The sequence below is a fragment of the Pseudopodoces humilis genome, chromosome 5, assembly GCF_049639895.1.
Source record: "Pseudopodoces humilis isolate 2021_Gansu_Grassland_sample_001 chromosome 5, ASM4963989v1, whole genome shotgun sequence".
NCBI classification, from domain to species: domain Eukaryota; kingdom Metazoa; phylum Chordata; class Aves; order Passeriformes; family Paridae; genus Pseudopodoces; species Pseudopodoces humilis.
The window spans coordinates 29,602,771-29,621,970 of record NC_142204.1 but is presented as its reverse complement, the minus strand read 5'-3'; the positions used below and the strand labels follow the sequence as shown (position 1 = coordinate 29,621,970).

Below are 19,200 nucleotides of genomic sequence, written 5' to 3'. Positions count from 1 at the left end.
ATCCTGCAAACTTCATAGAAGTGACTGTTATAGAAAGGTCATCACTTTACTAAAGCAAATCAAATGCAATAGTTATCATGTAACATGGCACTTCTAGTACCTCAAATTTTTTTTTTCCAACATAAGAAAAATATCAGAGTAGCAAATCCTCACATGTTTTTTAAACCTTATGAATAGATCATAATAGAAGAAGTAGGGCCACTGAAAAAAAGGATAAGATGGGTATAAAAGATAAGTTTGGCTCAAGAATAAATGTATCTCTTGCCTTAGTTTTCCAGAAGAAAGAAGATATTGGGTGTGGGTTCAAAGACAGAATGATCAGTCTGCATGAAGGTGTCAGAGTAGAAAATGCCATTCTTGTGACAGAAGCAAGATTCAGATCAAAGGGCTGAAGACAGCAGGAACAGGATCATTCCCATTGTAGCACTGAGGGAGAACTGACACATGACAATGTAGGCTTAGTAGGAAAGATTTTAAATAAAGCTGCAGTCAGGGGATGTAATGTATGACTGAAGAGCAGCAAATAAAAAAACAGTATTTGAAATTGGAAAAAACCCCAAACCCCTGGCAAATGGAGGCTTGCTGATTTAATCCTAGCTCTGTGTAAAACTTTATAATGTATTCTGAATTACTCATGAAAGACCTGGAGGTAAGTGGAAAATGGGATAATTGTCAAATCCTTTTTAATGAAAGCAGATCATGCTAGATATTTTTATTTCCTAAGATGAGCGATTTCCTCAACAACAAAAAAGCGATAGATCACATGTACCTGGAAGTCATTCAGTAAACTATTTAATGTGGTGATTATGAGGGTGCCAGTGGTTAGAAAAACTGGATGCTGTGTGTGGAGAGCTGACTCTGGGCAATGCTGATGTTCATATAGATATTCTTTAATATCACCGCTGACTTGAACACAAAAATAAGGCATGCGGTAATAACACTTGCTGATGACATAAAGCTCAGAGGCATTACCAGTCCAGAGAAGGTTTTATAATGTCATGCAGAAAAATGAAATTATTTTAGGAATAGGAATTGGATTAATTCAGGTGTACTTTATATAGTCTGTGATTCATAAGCAAGATAAAAGATAAGTGAAGAAATACTAGATAAGGTTATGGTGAAGAATAAAGATAATTGAAATATGAGCAGAAAATTAAGTGAATGCTTTATCTCGGTTTTCAATAAACAAGGATGAGTAACAGAAATTTCTGCTTTAGGAAGTCTTCAGTTGAACATGACAAGTCTAGAAAAGTAGATGTATTAGTCACAGGATGGATGATGTATTTAGTCACTAATGTATTTGAGCCTTGGAAAAGGCTAATAGGATCCTAGGAAGGCACAGACCAAAAGAACTTTGCATAGGAACTGTGAAAACATAGAGACATCAGAGGAAAAAGTAACATTTGATGAAGGAAATAGATCTGCTTTGTTTTCTGTTCTTTGTAGCCCCGGAAATACAAAGGCTGTGTCCTTCCAGCCCTGTGGGGTTTTTTTGCTTGCTTGTGTCTGTATAGCTGTGATGTGAGTATCCAGTTGGCAGTCTGCAGCTGCCCTGGTTGCTCACCTCCTGTGACAAGCCACTGATTGCAATCACCAGATCTCTGCCTTCCCTGCTGTAACCCAAAATAATTTCAACTCAACCCTCCTTTTCAATTATCTCAAGCTCATTTCTATCCCTGGCACTTGGTGGTATTCTTTTTATATGTCAGAACATATTTTTATGTCTAGCCTGTTTATAGTTTTAGCCACCCTTTATTTATGTGCTTTTGTAGTCCTCTTTCAGATCCTCCTTTGTGAAATTTCTTCTGCCATAATTATCAGTGGTGAATGCCTCAGTTTGGCATTTGGCAGACTTCAGCACTTTCATGTTTCCCTAAGAATTAATGCCTGTCCTGCCTTTGAAAAGCCCACTGTTGGGGATGTTGTACTTGTAACATGTTCATGTATCATATGTTGCATTTTTTCTTAGTGACCTTCAGGAACACACTGTAGGAATCCTACAACATAAAGAAGTTGCAAATAGGGAAGTAGGATGTAGGCCAGGTGTCTATGAAAAATTCTACTTCCCTCATTCCTATTATGAGTCTTATCTTACTTTTCTGCTCAGCAGAGTAACACTGTGAGTGCAAACACATGCCTTCATTGTTGTCAAGTGCCAAAATGTTTACCAGTGACTGAGTGCATGAGCCCCTTGGCAAGCTGGAGGCAGATCTTGCCTTTCATCTGAGGGCTCTAGATTGCAGCAAGAGCATGACAAAATTTCATGGTACATAAGGACCTCCAAATTTTTTCATCATTGCTCTGTTACCCTGCTTAAACATGAAATACAGTAAAAGTTAAGTAAATGTTGGTTCATATGCATTTTGCTGAGCCTCTACTGTCCTCCCAATAATCTCCCATTGTCTTTATGTGCCTTAAATACTTTTCTTTAAATACGTTAAATGTCATTTTAAGCACTGATTGAATGCCTGTCCTCTATTAACACAGCCATTGCTTTTCTTCAGGTCAAATTAGGAAATTTTGAGCATGAAGTCAAACCAACATCATCACACATATATTTATATGTTCTTATTTTGCTACCTATTGTGGTGGGTGTCATTATAGGTAAGTACAAATAATGTATTATCAGCTTTTGATTTGCTGAAGGGTTTGAACATGACACAGACACTATACATACTCACATGTCTGGAACTGTCACAAACAGTCTGGTGATTTTACCCTCTTCCCAATAAGAGTGGACAAAGTTAACTCTGTTCTGGTGGTGAAGTCTGAATTGTCAGACTGCAGCACGTCACAAGCATGTTAGAAGACAGTATTTCTGTCTGCTCTGCTGGGATTGCTCACTTCCACTTCAAGAAGCAAGCCACAGAACTGACATCCTTGTGTCACAATTTGGTCTCTTCCAGCTGTCAGAGCTCAGCTACCCTCCTGTCCCTGGGGCAGATGTTCCCTAACAAACTGCTTATCCTCAGGCAGTGTTTGTGGTGTTTCTGCTCAGTCTCCTTTGAATCATTCATGAATTTGTGGGTCATTACGAAACTGAGGGAGGTAAATAGTTATCCCCTTCTCTTCTTGGTGCTCCTGTTGTTTTTTTTTTCTGGGTGTTTTTACCTGGTTATGTATTTGATAAATTTCTAGTTATTTTAATAAGTATAGGGGTTTGTTCATTTGGTTGATTCCTGTTTTTTAAAGCTCATTTTAAAAAGGAACCATATGTCATGCCTTTATTCTTGCTAAATAAGCTTTATAAAAGTTAACAATTTGTAACTGGATGTTCTGTTCATAAAAACTGTTTTTTCTGTTTAATCAGTGCTACCTTAAGTAGGTTGCTATTAGTAGAAGTGGTTGTTAGAGTCTGTGTCTCACTGTGCATGCTGTATATAGCAGGGTGTGCTGCACTTTCAAATAAAGTTGGGTTGACAATTCAAGACCTTGTTAAAAGGAGCAATTTTTACTAAATGTTGAGGTATAGATCCAGATAACTAGGGCTGATGGGTACTAGCACAGGGACAACTAATGGTGCAAATGTACATTAATCTTTTTGTTTCTTGATAATAAAATATGTCTTGTATAGGAGTTTTCTGTTCTGTGATTTCTGTACTCAGAGCCTCTTTTTCTACCTTTTTAGCGGCATTCATAGTTACTAGATACAAATCCAAAGAGTTAACTCGTAAACAGAGTCAGCAACTTGAACTGCTGGAATATGAAATTCGTAAGGAAATACGCGAGGGTAGGTGTGCAGCATATTTTCTGAACTGAAACTGTCAAGATGCTCACATTATATAAACATTTTCATTTTGTAGCTGCTATAATATTTTTGTGCTGTATCAGAGTTCCTCTTCAATATTGTGTGCACTGCAGTAGCAGATAGAGCTGAGTTAATAGGATTGCATGTAGTATTTCCTTCAACAAAAAAGTAGATTGCTACTTTCCATCTCGTAAGAGCATCAGCTATAAAAACAACCCCTCTTCCCTGAAAATTGTTTTTTAAGGAATATCTACTTGGGCCAAGTTATAATCGTGAAGCTGATTTTGTGTCAACTAAACTAACTCTCTGGGGTTGATGGGGGGTGCTTTTTCAGGATTTGCTGAGCTGCAGATGGATGAGTTAGATGTGGTGGATAGTTTTGGAACAGTTCCCTTCCTTGACTACAAACACTTCGCTCTTAGAACTTTCTTTCCAGAGGTAAATATTTACAAGTCTTTCAGTTGTCAGCCCTGTCTAATAGTCAAAAAAATGAGGAAGGTCAGGATCAAATAACTAAAGAAAATACTATGCAGTAATTGCACTTCATTCACACAGGAAACTTTTCTTAAATCAAGAATTACCAAAGAACACTTAAAGCTGTTTATATTTAGCCAAGCCTTTATGCTGCAGATAAAGCAACATTCTTGAATTTTCAAGGGTTGTGTGTGTATCCATTTCTTTTTATTCAGCCTCACTGAGCTGCTTTCCTTTCAGGCCATCTCTAACTAAACTATAATTTATCCATTGCTTTTTTTGTTGCCATGCTTTCACTTCCAATGGTGTAGCTAATTAAAGTAACAGTCAGGCTAGCTAACATACTAGCTAACATCAAGACACTTCCTAATTAAACTTCTGGGATGAAGAAATGGCTCTAAGATGGTGCTGGCTTTTTACACCAAGGTGCTGACAGAAATGGTAAGATGTTGATTCAAAGGGGTGCAGCTCAAATGCTTAGAAATGACATAAGTACTTAAGGTTTTCCAGTTTAGAGGCAGGTACTTTCAGTGTTCATTGAAGCAGCTTGTGCCACTGCATCAGATGAGCAAAGAGGTGTTCTCTTGAATGTTTTACTTCTCTTACTAATTTTTTTTTTGCATGTGTGGCACATTATGATGCTGATAAGTGCCTTTGCCACAGCTTTCAATATTATATTGTGATGTTAACCAGTGCTTATGAGCATTTATCCAATTGGCAGAAGCTGTGTTCTCAACTGGTGATATTTTCCTGCATGACTGACACCAGTAAGTAGAAACTTGGTTGGTTTAGGTCATAACTGGTATGGATGTGAATTACCCACCAGGCTTAATGTATTTCTCATCACTGCTGCAGCCAAGTCTTGCACTCTTGTCTGCACACTGCTTCACTTTATTGCTGTTTGTGATCCTAGTAAAAACTCATTGTGATAAATACATGTGACAGTGCAGAATCGGGGCCTTTGATTTTTGTAAAACACCAAATACCAGACACTAAGTCAGAATAATATTTAGCAATTGCATAATGCAAACTCCTTGTATGCTTTGAGTCCAGTCCTCACACAAAAGAACACTGGGAATATCTCTGCTGGTGTTACTGTTATGCCCCCAGACTGATTTTTAGAGGGTCACCAAGTGGTCTGAAGAAAGTAGAAAGGAAACTTTACTTCCTGCATCTCTTTCCATTCTGTTTGTTTTGTTGTCAGGCATATTAGCATTACAATAGCAGTTTTATTCTTAAGAATATACCTTTTCCTATACTTTCCCATGTCAAAACAGTAATAGTCTGTAGAAGCTGACTCAACCTAAATGCTGTGCTCTCTACAAATGAAAAGAAGAAAAGGCAAAATTTTCCACTCTGCTGCATTCTGTAAAGTAAAAATGGGAAGGGTTTCTGTTTTGCTTTGGTGAGTCTCATGCCGCTGCACGCCCTGGAAATATTTCAGTTGGATTTTGTCTCAGTTTGAAATATTTATCCCACGAAGGTACACTTGCTACTCTTAGCTCTCTACAAACATACAGTGTCAGGCAAGTTACTTAATGTGTTGTATGCCAATTTTTTCTGCTAAGTAGTTACTGTTTACATTGCAGGAGTGTCCAAACATGCCTAGCGCTGTATGAATGTGGCAGAAAAGCAGTGTTCCACTGAACAAATATTATAGATGAACAGAAAAGCCAGTGGGGTATATATTGCAACTGAGTGTGTCAGAAGGGTTGACAGAAGGGTCGAAGTGTCAAACCACCACTTCCTTCACTAACCACATGTGTTTGAATTATGTCCATATTGCACTCTTTGTGGCCCCCAGTGTGATTGATGGGCTTTGTATCATCTAATCTAAGCTGTTTAAGCATGGAAATTGAAGTTGTTCATTGAGCATCTTCTTTAGTCAGTGCAGAGATGGGCAGCTCAGGAAAGCGATTCATCCCATTTGTCTGAGGCATCTCCCTTAGGATGGGAAAAGTTGCTTAAAGAGGGACTCCAAAACCTAAAATTAAGAGTGATAGACCCCATCTTTGTTTTAAGAGTCTTGCTTCCCACTGCATCAGTTTTCTATATTTAATATGGCTTAATAGTTTTTAATGCTTGTAGGTGTTAAATGGACATTATATCAAAATATTCTTGATGCTAAGCCTGATTTTTGCTTTGCATGTTAAATTTGTCTTATTATTTCTGTTTTCCTTCAGTTTCACAGATTGTATGGTGTAATGCTCTGATGTTTGCTCCCTGTTCACACACATTTTTAACCTTTAACACCGTTCTGGTTCTTTTACTCTGTGTGCACGCACGCGTGCATTTGTCTTTTATTGGTAGTTGGTGTTAGGGTTGCTGAAGAAGTTCTGGAGAAATGGGAATAGCCAGTGGAGAAAGAGGAAGAAGGGTTTGGTAGGGTAGAGTAGAACAGGAGGAATGAGGAAAGGGAGGGATGAACAATCAGGTATGTAGAGGAAAAATGAGTTGTGAAATGCCAGTGTGTGCTCACAGCCCAAAGTCAGTCATACACTGGGCTGCATCGCCAGCAGGCTGAGGGAAGTGACTCTCCCTCTCTCCCCCTCTGAGACCCCACCTGGAGCACTGTATCCAGCTCTGAGGTTCCCCAGCACAAGAAGAAGATGGACTTTTTAGAGCAAGTCCAGAGGAGGGCAATGAAAATGCTCAGAAGGTTGGGACACCTCTTCTATGAAGAATGTCTGGGCCAGCTGTGATTGTTCAGCCTTCAGAAAGGAAGGCAGCCTTTCAGTTAAAATGGGGCTTATAAGAAGGATGGAGACAGACTTTTTACCAGGGCCTGTAGTGACAGGACAAAGGTTAATGGTTTTAAACTGAAAGAGGATAAATTTAAATTGGACATAAGGAAGAAATTTCTTACACTGAGGATGATGAGACCCTGGAACAGATTGTCCAGAGCAGTTGTAGGTGCCCCATCCCTGGAAATGTTCAATGCTAGATGGGACTGGGATTTAAGTAGGCTGGTCCAGTAGAAGATAACCCTACCCATGGCAGTGGGGTTGGAACTAGATGATCATTAATGTCCCTTATAAGCCAAACCATTCTGTGATCTGTAAGGAAACTAGAGGCTGCCAGCATGACAGTTAAAACAGATGTCAGTAAATAGTGTATATTGTTGCTCAAGAGGCATTGACAAGGTGTTTGAGAACTGTGGGCTTCCTTTTGTGGGAAAGCTTTTCCTAGGACTGGATGTGTGATAGCACCTGTGCTTCAGTGGAAACTGCCAGCATGGACCTCCTGGAGATTTCATCAGTGAATATTCATGGAGTGCCTTGAAATGAATGGAAGCAGATGAGCTCAAGTGTCACTTCGTTACCAGCAGCCCTGTACAGCAAAGGCTATTGCTGCCACCCAGGAAGGATGCAGCCTGCAGCACCCTTTGCACACCAGCACATTTGCAGATGACAGTGACACACAGCTCTCACTTCCTGGGGAGCATTGGTTGACTGCCATGCTAGTGCAGCTCAGCAGCATCAAGTAACACACACAGCACACTGATACCAGGTCATTTTTTGAGAGTTCACTTTCCAGTGAGCTTTAGCAGCACCTTTGCAGAAGTTACTGTGTAGAGTTTTTATATTGTATCTGCTCTAGAAGTCGGCATTTCCATTGTTTTATTTCAAGTAGTATTAAGAACATGCTTGGTGTGTTAAACATACATGTGTTAGAAACTTTTGGTGTACTTATGAATGATAAATATCCCCTTATATTTTAGTCAGGAGGCTTTGCATCCATCTTCAGTGAAGAAATGCCACAGGTAAGCTGATGTAGTGTGCTATGCCTTAATTTATTTTTTTTCAAGAGTGATTGTATCCCTTCTCTCAGTGTTGTTCTTGAACACGTCAGCTTGCATTTTCAGTATGTTCCCTTTTCTCCATGAGGAGGGTTATGTCAATTTATATGTACAAAGAGCTTGAAGTGTAAAATGCTGTCATCCAGTGTGTATTTGACTTAAATAAAACAGAATCTCATAATGGGAAATGATGGTCAAACTTAACTATTGACATTGCTTTGTGTATAGGGCAGAAAATGAATGCTCTGCATGTGTATATTCTATGTTGTACACAAACACAAGTGCATTTTTGGTAAAATCCTAAGACCCTTTAAATAAATGCAAAATTCCCACTAACTTGAATAAGGCCAGAATCTTATCCCATATGTTGCTTTCCATTTTTTCTGAGCATTAAGAATCCATCATAGCCAAACTACAGTTTGCTTATTTTTGTTTAACTATTCCAGAGCAGAGACCAAACGAGCAAGGATGAAAGCTTCAACATGTTGCATGCTTTAATTTGTAACAAGAACTTTCTTGTTACTCTCATTCACACCCTTGAAAAGCAGAAAAATTTCTCAGTGAAAGACAGGTATAGTATGATTATGCTTATCATCTTCAAGAAAAAGAATTATCAGGAAAAAACAACATGGGTTGTAGCACACAAATGTATTTTCTGTTTTTTGCAAAACAAACTTAGAGCACTCTGGAGTATTTTTCCTTCTCCATCTGCACACACTGAGGAAGAAAAAACATTGCCATTAAAAGAAGCAATTAAAGAGAAATTGGAATGTTTGTACATATAAACAAAGAGGTAAAGGAGCAGGAAAGCTCAGTTCAAAACTGTAAACACTTCCTGCAGTTAGATCAACAGTTCTACAGTTTAGAAATGTTCTGTCACTGGAGCAGGTGTTGTTCTGCAAAATTAAATTTAGAGACGCACGTTCTGTGTTTAAAAAATAGTCACAAAAGCAGATGGACTTGCATTTTTTATATTTTTGTAGAGAACAGTGGACAGTTTATGTGCCTGAGGAGTGAAAACTTAGGATATGAACTGCACTAAAGTGTGTTTCATTTATTAAAGATAACTGGGAAGAGAAATTCCGGAATTAAAGCATTGTGTTTTTTTTTTCCCCCACAGGTGCTTGTTTGCATCTTTCTTGACTATTGCATTACAAACTAAGCTAGTTTATCTGACCCATATTTTGGAAGTATTGACAAGGGACTTGATGGAGCAGTCGAGCAATGTACAGCCTAAGCTCCTGCTCAGACGAACTGAATCTGTGGTGGAAAAATTGCTGACAAACTGGATGTCTGTCTGCCTTTCTGGATTTCTCCGGGTACGTGTTCATCTTTTCACTCCATTAAGATATGCAGAGAATTTCTTTAATTGATTTTTTTTCCATAGGAGCTGTCACAGGGATCAGTTTAAAGGAATCAGTCTAGCATTTAACATTATGAGTGTGCACTCTTCTAGTTTAGGTGGCTTAGCTGGCTGCCATCAGTGCAATGCAGGAAAAGAGCACATCACCAAGCAATGATCGTGTCATGTATTTGGCCAAGATTTGGGTAATTTTGTAATTCCAGCATATCTTTTTCTCACACCAGACATTTCAGCCCAGTGAGATGTATTGTGATCGTATTAAAAGACTGATACACTTGTTAAAATGCAGCTGTAGCCCTCTGCAAATTGTTGGAAAGCTACCAAGAAATGGAGATTTAAGGAATGCCATCCTTTGGAAAACTAAACTTCTTTCCAAACTTTTCAACCTCCAAGCAGTATTGCAGATTTCAAGACCTAAATTACTTCAAATGAAAACAAAATATGCATTTAGTTTCGTTTTAATGTTTGTTTCTTTTAGTAACTTGATAAAACTTTGTTCTTGGTTTCAGTGCTTGGTTACTCTTCCTGTCTCTCTTATCAATGTGATTCTATCACACTTGGTATCACTCTCATCAGTGCTTGCATTAATACAGCAGCAGAATTGTTTGAGGCTCAGCAGCTCACAGCAGTTTGCTGGAGCCAAGGAGAGTGCCAAGGAACTGTCAGAGATATGTTCTCAATACACCAGACACTTATTTTTACAGAGCTGTGCTAGTGAGATGCCTTAGCTGGGCTGCAGGAATGGTGTCACATGGAAATAGAGATACATCTTTCCTTTCTCAGGTGCTCTCCTGAGCCCTGGGGTTTAGGCAGGAGAGCAAAGCCTCGGTTCATTTCCTCTTTTGCTGATGCACCAGGGTAAGTCCCACCAGCTTGCTCCCAAGACATTTTTCAGAGACAGAAACCCCTTTCTGACACCAGTTTGAAAGGAAACTAGTTGTTAGCTTGTTTTCTCACGAGACTGAAAATGGAAGAAGTAGCTGAAGTAGGCATGTGAACATGTGCGTGTCTCACCCCCCCACCCACTCTTCGGTGGAACTAGGAAGTGTCTGCCAGGTGGAGTAGGAGCAGCTTGTCTGTAGTGTGCTTGTGCACAGCAAGGGGCTGTGAGCTATCTTGCCACTCACTCCAGATGTCCCTTGCTATTTGCATGAGACTCACACTGAAAAGCAAAAGATGGAGGTTAAACAAATAACTAGATAAATCTGCTTGGAGGGATTTTCTTTTCTAATTGCAAGATAATGAGTTACTTAAAAGGAAATAACACCATTTGTTACACTTGATTTTTTCCTAGTTATTCATGCTCATTTAATGATTACAAAAGTAAACGTTTCTTGCATTTTTTTCCTGTCCTAGGAGACAATTGGTGAGCCTTTTTATTTGCTGGTGACAACCCTCAATCAGAGGATAAACAAAGGACCTGTTGATGCAATAACTTGCAAAGCCCTCTACACTCTTAATGAAGACTGGCTGCTGTGGCAAGTGTCTGAATTCAAAACAGTGGTATGTTTGCCAGCTTGTGTTCTCTCCAGGAAGGGCAGCTGTAATGTTTTCTCTGTTTCTAAGAAGCTAAAATAAGACTCTTAAGATACTAAGGTAGTGGTTAAGCACCCAGATAGTAAAAATGTTATTGCTGACAAAGTTTCCAAACATGCTAAGAGTTTAACTAGCTGGTGTTTCACTGATATATGTTTCACAAATAGCACTTACTCCTCACTTCACAGCATGCATTAATCACCAAAGAGTAGGTTAAATGAAGTCTCAGGGTATTAAAAAATACTTCTTATTTTAAAGTATACTACAAAAATATAAACATGCTTAGAATTTAAACTAAACTACACTTCAGGAATGGTTGAAAGAATGGAATTCAGAGCTTTTCTTTTTCTTTTTCTTTTTCTTTTTCTTTTTCTTTTCTTTTTTGTGTTTACTTGTGGCTAATCTTCAGGCAATGATTTGCTGTGGGTTTCCATATTATTAGCACCAAATCATTCTCAAATTAGCAAGGTTATAACATGGTGGATTTTACTTAGTTGCTTATCTGAGAAGTCTAGCTAAGCTCCTGAACTTTATCATAGATTTTTTGCCTTTCTCAAAGCACCTAAGAAGTACTTCGTGTTTTCCAGTTGCACCCAAACATCTTTGAAAGCTGGAGTTCCCTTACTGATTGTCATTGTGGCACTGAGATGAGAAGGGATAACAGGATTATTGCACTTTGGAGCATGTAAAAATTGTGATTTTTAGAGTAGGAGGTCGGAAAAAGGTTTTCAGAGCACTCTTCTGCTCCAGAATTTCCTGGTGATTTTAGGTCTGAGAACTTAAAAATGTTTATTTCCAGTCATTTTTGTAGCTTCCTTGCTTCTTAACTCCTGGTTTCTGGTCAGTTACCTGACATAATGAGGAGTATGAGAAGTGCTGCTGAATAGTGGGCTTCACACCTTGGGAGCAGAAATTGGCAGGCAGTGATGACCATGGCAAGGACAATTCAAGTGCTGGTGGCTTTGGGGGAGAACTCAGTCCTTTTCAGAGCCCATATGCTCAGTTTCTGGTAGGGCTGAAGTTTCCAGGTCTGCCTGTCTTCTGTTTTGAGGCAGAACTTGGAGGTGCTAAGATGCCATATACTGGAATAGGCTACATGACCCTGGAAAATTTGGCTGGTCAGCAGTCCATTGGACTTATCTCACTGGGCCACGTAGGAAACTCACTGAAATGGCAACATTTCTGTGAATCATTTCTGAATTGTCATTTTCTACTGAAAGCTTCAAGCTGATAAAGTAATAGTCAAATCTTCCTCTTACAAAGCTGTTGTTAGAGACTGCATTTGAAGGTACTTCAAGCTAAGTTGCCAGAGTGTGCATTTGGAAAGGAAGTTTGTGAGTAAAAATCAAACACATAATCCAAGATCTTTGGTTTCCTTGTTTGTATGCTGCATTCTGACATGTATTTGAGATCCAGAGTAAATTTAAATATATTGCTGTATGTACCCATAGGATGCAAAACGCAGTAGTGATGCAGAGCAACAATTTTCAAGCAAGCTCAGTATGCCTGTTACTAGTAGACTGCACAGAAACATCTGGTCCTGTGGAATTAGTTGACTTCTCTTATTTATAGCACACATTCAAATTGAGAGCACACATTCAAATTGGGGGGGATTAATGACTCTGAAACTGCTGAAGAACCTTGAATACTTTTTCTAGAGCTACTTCTATGCATGCAGTCAGTGATAGGGTCTTGTGGTCAGCCTGCAGTGAAGAGGAGAGAAGGTAAGTGGTCTGAAGGACTTGTTATCACTGGGGAGCACTGCAGATGGATGAGGAAGTGAGAGCCCACAGCCCTTCTTGAACCTTGTTTCCTGCCTTTGTACTTTGTATTCCTGCTTTTGAATAGGAGATAATGATACAGCTATAAGGTTAATATAGATCAGCTTTCCTCATTTAGGTGCAGCATTCCTTGGGCTTAGCTGAGAAGTGCTGAATGTTCCCTTTAAAACCATCACAAAAGGAGAGAGGAATCCTTCAATAAAATTGTAGAGATGAAGTTAAGGACTATTTCTGGCTGGACTGGGAAATGGTTTTGTTTGGTGGTTTATCTGAGATTTATGCTGGAAGCTAAAATGGTGCTGTGAAAGAGACTTAGGTGGAGTGGTGAGGCTTTCTGGGCTGAGGAAGCAAGCAAGCCAGCTGTGCACATTTTCCCTTCAAAAATAGCATTTAACAGGAGGCTAAAGAGAAAGTAGTCAGTTTTCTTCTCTAACACCATTTCAGATGCACTGCACTGACATGCAGGACCTGTGAGCTTACAGACTGGCAACCAAGTGTTTTCTCCGTACTGTGGAAAAACATTTCTGCCTAAAGGATTGGAGGTTTTGTTTTCTAAATGGAATAAATCCTGATCTGAGTTTTCAAGTACATTTGTACAGTTGCTGACTGCAGTTACATTCTGAGTCATGCAGTATTTTGTTGGTATTTTGGTTTGCTCCTTTCTCCAGCCCTACAATAGCAGTACATTAAAATCTACCTCTCCAGAGCAAAGCCTAAAAATACAGCCAAAAAGAGGGTGATATACAGATGGTGAAGAAAATCTGAAGACATTTGGTGTCCAGACTTTTTTAAGCTGTGTAGGCCCTTGAAGATACAGGGATACATCTGGTAGACAGTTCAATTTTCAAATCAGTAACAGGGTACAAACAAAGGTGTAGGTGCTCTGCATGAGAATCTCTCCTTTCAGGATTTGGGAGTTCCAAACCAGTAAAAGCAGGACACAGACAGCCTCCTAAAAATAAGGGTGAGCTCTACAGATCCAAGAGAGATTTTTTTTAAAATTCAGGCCATTTGTAACCAGAAAAAAAAGAGAACCTAGAAACATGTAGTGTTTGAATTACAGTGTTAGAGCTGTTTCCTGGCAGGGCCCCATGCCTTTTTAAAAAGGCCACAGACCTTGGATCACCCAACACCCTACTGTTAACCGTCTCTGCTAGAAAGGGAAAGGCATTGAACAGAGATAGGCTGCTGAAGTACATGCTCAAGTGGAGGAATTGAAGGAAAGATGCTTCTAAAAGCATTGGTCAAGTATGGGCTGAGAATCTGTGTTCTTTCGTGCTGTGCTTATATTTGAGTACTGAGAAATAAAGCTGCCTTGAAAGAGACTTGGATGTGTCATGGATCCTTTTCTCAGGCTGAGGAAGCAAGTCTGCTTTCTCACAGGCAGACAAGCAGCTGCACCCCTCGGCAGATAATTTGCTCAATGACTGATGAAGAAGTGCACTCCACAGCTGAGTGTTAGCATTTCACTGAAGAGTTTCATTTTGAATAGAAAATGCCAGCCTGGAATGGGAGGCTGTTGCGGCTGGGTCTGGGGATCTGTCTGACCCCTGGTTCTGCCAGCAGCAAACCCAGATAGACGTCCCAGGGAAGGAGCCACTGTCTGGGGTTCCAGGCAGTTTCCACCCAGGGGTAACCCTCAGGAGCGTGAGCAGAGGCTTAAGTGAACAGCTCTTTTAGAAGTGATTTCTGGTCTTGCAGTGATCAGCTTAGATCAGCCCAGCCAGCTCTGTTCATGGGTTACCCCAGCTGTGTGTAGACAAACAGGAGATCATGTGGCGTTCCAGTTCTTTAATGCAGGCTTCAGCAAAGGGGGCCATTGATGATCTACCCCTGATATGGGCAAAAGACTGGGGTTTTTATAGGGAAGGGGAGAATTGGAAAAGGGACCAATGGTCTGAGACCGGAGTAAGATGACCAATAGTTAACAAGGAGATAACATGGGATCCTGAGGCAGGGAGGGGTCCACAGCTTAGTCACCATGACTAGGTAGTTTTGTCTTGTCTTAGGGGGCAGATCTCCAGGAAGGAAGCCTGTCAGAGGACTTGGAGATGTTCTCAGTGATATATCTCCTGTGAGAAACCAGGGGAGACTTCTCGTGGTGGACTTGGTGCTTCAGCATTCCTTTGAGTAGTCACTGCTTATTTTAAAAAAATATTTTAAAAAATGCATTTGGGCTGTTGAATGCTTTGCTGAAATGTATTTGCATTTTTAGATGGGAAGAAATTACCTAATTCACCTGTTCATACAATTGCCTTTTATTAAAAGTGAAGCAAAGCCATGTAGTGGAGGGTTGCTTAAAGTGTTCAACTGCTTTATCAGTTAAAAGAGGGGTGTTAAAAAAAAGTGGGTGGGCTGTAAGGGAGTAAAGCAGAGACAAGGAAACCAATTTCCTAATAAGACATCATCGTTGTGGTATTATTAGTCACACTTTGTGAGAGATAAGGAAGCTATTAAAAGTGTGTTACATACACATATGTGGATTTTTGTCAGCAGAAAAGAACACAGCAGCCCTCACTATTGTGAGCAGTGCAGATGTTGGCTGCAGGAGAGTCCTCTGGATTAGAGACAGACTGCAGCATCAACAGCACAACCCTTCCTTTGTGTAGTGCCCCTCTAGCCTAAATGTAACTCCTGCACCATTTTTTGTGCCAGTTGGCTAACCCTTGTATAACTGTTCTATAACCTCTTCACAGGTGACTGTTCTGGTTGCTGCAGAAGGATCATGCAATCAATCTGATTTTTCCTGTTGATTGTATTTCATAGTCTGGGAGACAGGAGTAGTTTTAAGGCAGTTTTGTTACGTGGCACATCCTGGTAGACTCTTAAATTACCTTTCACCAATCAAAAGGGGATTTTTTGGTTTTTTCCATCTGTCTGCTAAAAGGAAATATGATTTGTTCAGATGCAATGCTGATAATAATGCTGATGCATGGGGTAATGAATAAGAGTCCTTGCATAGCCCAAATTATTGTTTCTTATTTCTAAGAAAATATGATATTGTCACATTACTTTATTAAGCCAGATCTCATTTATTATCTGCTATGTTTATTAATAGCTCTGCTAAATAATTCATTGTGTGAAATTAATTTTCAAGGAAACTAGAAATCTGAAAAGCCACCTGCAAACACTGTCTTCAAATGTCAATATTTCTGTGACTGCATGGGTGAAAATATATTTTTTTAAGTTAGTTCCTGTCTTGTAGCTAGGTTCCAAGCTAGTTCCTCTACACGTAGTTGCAGGTGCCACCTTCTCCTTAAGTAGCCTTTAACAATTCTTGCAACCCATGTTAAAGCTTTTCTGAAGAGTACTGTGATTTTGTCTTGCTGTCATAATTTCTAGTGCATGAAGTCTCATCTGTAGATATTATTAGCTTGAACCAGGTCCTATAATTTTCTCCTGAACCTTTCCCTAAATTAATAGTATTTTTGTTTCCTCTGCAAAGTGAGAGAGCTTAGAAAAAGGCTTGATGATATTATCTTGTGACTTTCACATGTCCTGTGGTTTCTCAGGTATTTTCTGACCTCCAGAGCTGATCATAAAAGGGCTTTCATAATTTTACAATAACTTCTGTTTCTTTTTCTAGTTCTACACTATGTGTCTAAATATAGTGATTGTGACTGTCAGCTTCTGATTAATGGTTTCTAAAGCCAGGGATTGTGCTGTCAGACAGGTTGAATCTGATTTATGAAAACTTCAGCTGCAGAGGGACAACTTAATAATAATTGGCTTTCCTAGCTCCCCATCAATTGCTTCATCACTTAACTTCTGCAGGAAATCATATCAGCAAATCCATGTGGCTCTCATGGCTTAGAGACTTTTATGTGTTTAAATATTCCTTCCCATCTGACCACTCTTTTGAGTTATAAAGCATTCCTATTATCCTCACACTTTCACTTAAGGAGTCCGTACATGACTTGTATTCCACCTACATGAAGGATGACTACTCTCTTTTTACAGTCTTGTCATCCTACAGCAAATGGAGCAGGAATGGGAGGGCTCTCATGTGCTAATGACTGAAAAGGCTGCACATTCCTGTGGAGCTTGTGTAAGAGCATGTGCTGAAAAGGAAAGGAGGAAGAGAAATAAGACAGTTCCTCTTGATGGTCTGAAAGGAGTGGGAAATGAAGCAGGAGCAGGAACATGAATATTGCAGTGTAAGAACCATGTAGAAGGAAAGGATCATTTGAAGGTATGAATGCTTCCAAGGGCATAGAGCCAAATCAATGTCAGTTTAAGTGTGAGAAGCTAGTTCAGAAAGATCAGTTCAGAGACTAGAAGGGGCAAAGACTGATTAAAATGAGTTTTCCAAGGACAAAATACAGTTAGTCCCTGTCCGCATTTTAATCCTACAAGACCATGACCTCAGGGCAGTCAGAGTCAAGGACTGCTGTCTGTTCAGTAGGTCTGTGGGCCTAACCAAGCATGACTCCCTCATTGCTGTGCCAATATATTTTTTACTAATTTTCTGCATGAAATCCCAACCTGAGGCATGGTGTCCAGTCTGCTTCTCCGTCTGCAATTCCCACATATTCTTGTCTCTTGTTCCATCTGTCCTTTCCATGGACTCATTTTCCTCACAATTAAACGTCTCAGTGTCCTGATCAAGTTGTTCCCTATTACTTCAGTTACATCCTAGTCTTTCTTAAATCATGACGTTCATAGTTATGCAACCCTGTTTTTAATACTCCCTTTGCTTCTGTAGAGACAGTAAAGTCAATTTTTGTTGCGTTGGACTAATTTTTTTTTACCAGCAACCTGTTGTAATTACACATTACACAGCTCTTGCTGTGCAATAAGCAGAAAATACTATTCTAGAACTATTAATAACTACCTATTTTTCTAAGAAGATAGAAAAGTTGTCCCTGCAACAACATGGACAGAAGTTCTTTCCTTCACATGACAGCAGAGAAGAAAAATGGTTTACTTGCTTCCTGTTTTAATGCTCAGTCCTTCACAGAGTCACACCTGCAGACCTCTCATTTTAGTCAGAAGATAAATGTTATACCAGAACCATTCAGCAGCCAGAATGGTTTGGGTACATTTATTTTCCTATGCCACTTGCAGTTAAGTGCTGGCACCTAAAACACTGGTTTTAATTCTGTCCCAAGACATCTCCAGCAGAACATCTGTATCCATGTAGCTGGACAGTGATTTCACTGCACAGAGCAGGCTGTGGCACTGGAAATTTTTGATGTTATTGCTTGGCAGTAGCAATTCTGTGCTCGTCCCTGATTCCCTGCCTTCTAGCAGTTAATCTGCTTGACCTGATCAGAAATACGACCTGACAAAAAAAAACATTCCCTGGAGATGGTCACTCAGTGTCACTGGCACCTCCTTCCAGCCCCTACTCAGCTCCTGTGCAGCCTAGCAGAGGAGTTGTGTCCCAGCCAAGAGTAGCTGTGAGCTAAAGGATAGAGGTACTGTAACCAGACATAGGTATTTGACCTGAAATAACAACTAACAGAACACTATGCACTTTTCTGTGCAGCTCTGTACCACTTTGGAGTCTATCTGCTGCAACATGCTCTCTTTTCACTGCTTCTGTGGCAGCCCTGTCTGTGCTGCCTCCAGAGACAGGGCTGTACGTAGACAGATGCTGACACCTCCAGGGAAGGTGTATTTCTGTGTGATATAAGGCACTCAGCATAATCTGCTGGTGTAAATATGCATTTTAACACTGCTTTCTATCCACTCAGAATCAATCATGCTTACCATGACTACTTACTCAGCAACCTTATCAGATCTCTTGTCACTTACAGTTTTGCTGTTAAGGCTTTCATTTTACATAAAAGAACTGCTTTTTTAGAACATGCATTGTAATTCTTCCTCTTCTCTTGTTTTTTTTTTTGTAATTCACTGAAATACATTTGCACAAAAACAGAAGACAAAATACACTCTTGGAAATATATTGCTATATATCTTTCTTTTTTCATTTTTTTGAACAGGAATAATTCTAAATGCTTCTTTGTGTAATTCCTTCAAACAATCTTTATTTGAAACAGCTTTATTAATAAATATGCTGAAAATCTCTCAGGTGCTGAAAATCTGTCAGGAGTTTGTAGATTTCCTTTGCCAGGTGTTCCCTGTAAATCAGAATAACGTTTCTTTCCCCAGACAGTGAACATTATCTTTGAAAAAATCCCAGAAAACGAGAGTGGAGATGCCTGTCAAACTATTCAAGTTAATGTTCTGGACTGCGACACCATAGGCCAAGCCAAGGAGAAGAGTCTTCAGGCTTTCTTTAATAAGAATGGCTTTCTCTATGGTCTTCAGCTGGATGAAATTGGTCTTGGTAAGAGAATGTCACTATGTTGTATTTTCATGTAGTTTACTGGTCTGTTGTGGAGTTTTCTTATTAGGAATGCCTACCTTTGGCTTTGTTTCTTTTCAGAGTTCATACAGAACGTAGCTTTCATGAGGAATTTTGAGGCAAAAACTAGATCATTTATGTTACCAGTTAGAACACTGCTTCACTTCCTTTTCTGGGGCTGGCCTG

The 19,200-nt window shown here is 39.6% G+C and overlaps 1 protein-coding gene across 2 annotated transcripts in view; it reads left to right on the top strand.

Annotated features, from left to right (window-relative positions):
• Positions 1–19,200, top strand: part of PLXNC1 (plexin C1) — a 70,236-nt gene that overhangs the window by 34,916 nt on the left and 16,120 nt on the right. The window contains exons 15-22 of one of the 2 annotated variants that reach the window (XM_014249107.2): positions 2,505–2,604; positions 3,629–3,730; positions 4,083–4,186; positions 7,944–7,985; positions 8,468–8,592; positions 9,142–9,340; positions 10,741–10,887; positions 18,819–18,996. In XM_014249107.2, coding sequence (XP_014104582.2) covers positions 2,505–2,604; positions 3,629–3,730; positions 4,083–4,186; positions 7,944–7,985; positions 8,468–8,592; positions 9,142–9,340; positions 10,741–10,887; positions 18,819–18,996 — 997 coding nt within the window. The remainder of the gene's footprint in view (positions 1–2,504; positions 2,605–3,628; positions 3,731–4,082; positions 4,187–7,943; positions 7,986–8,467; positions 8,593–9,141; positions 9,341–10,740; positions 10,888–18,818; positions 18,997–19,200) is intronic. The other variant, XM_014249108.2, reaches the window with a different exon arrangement.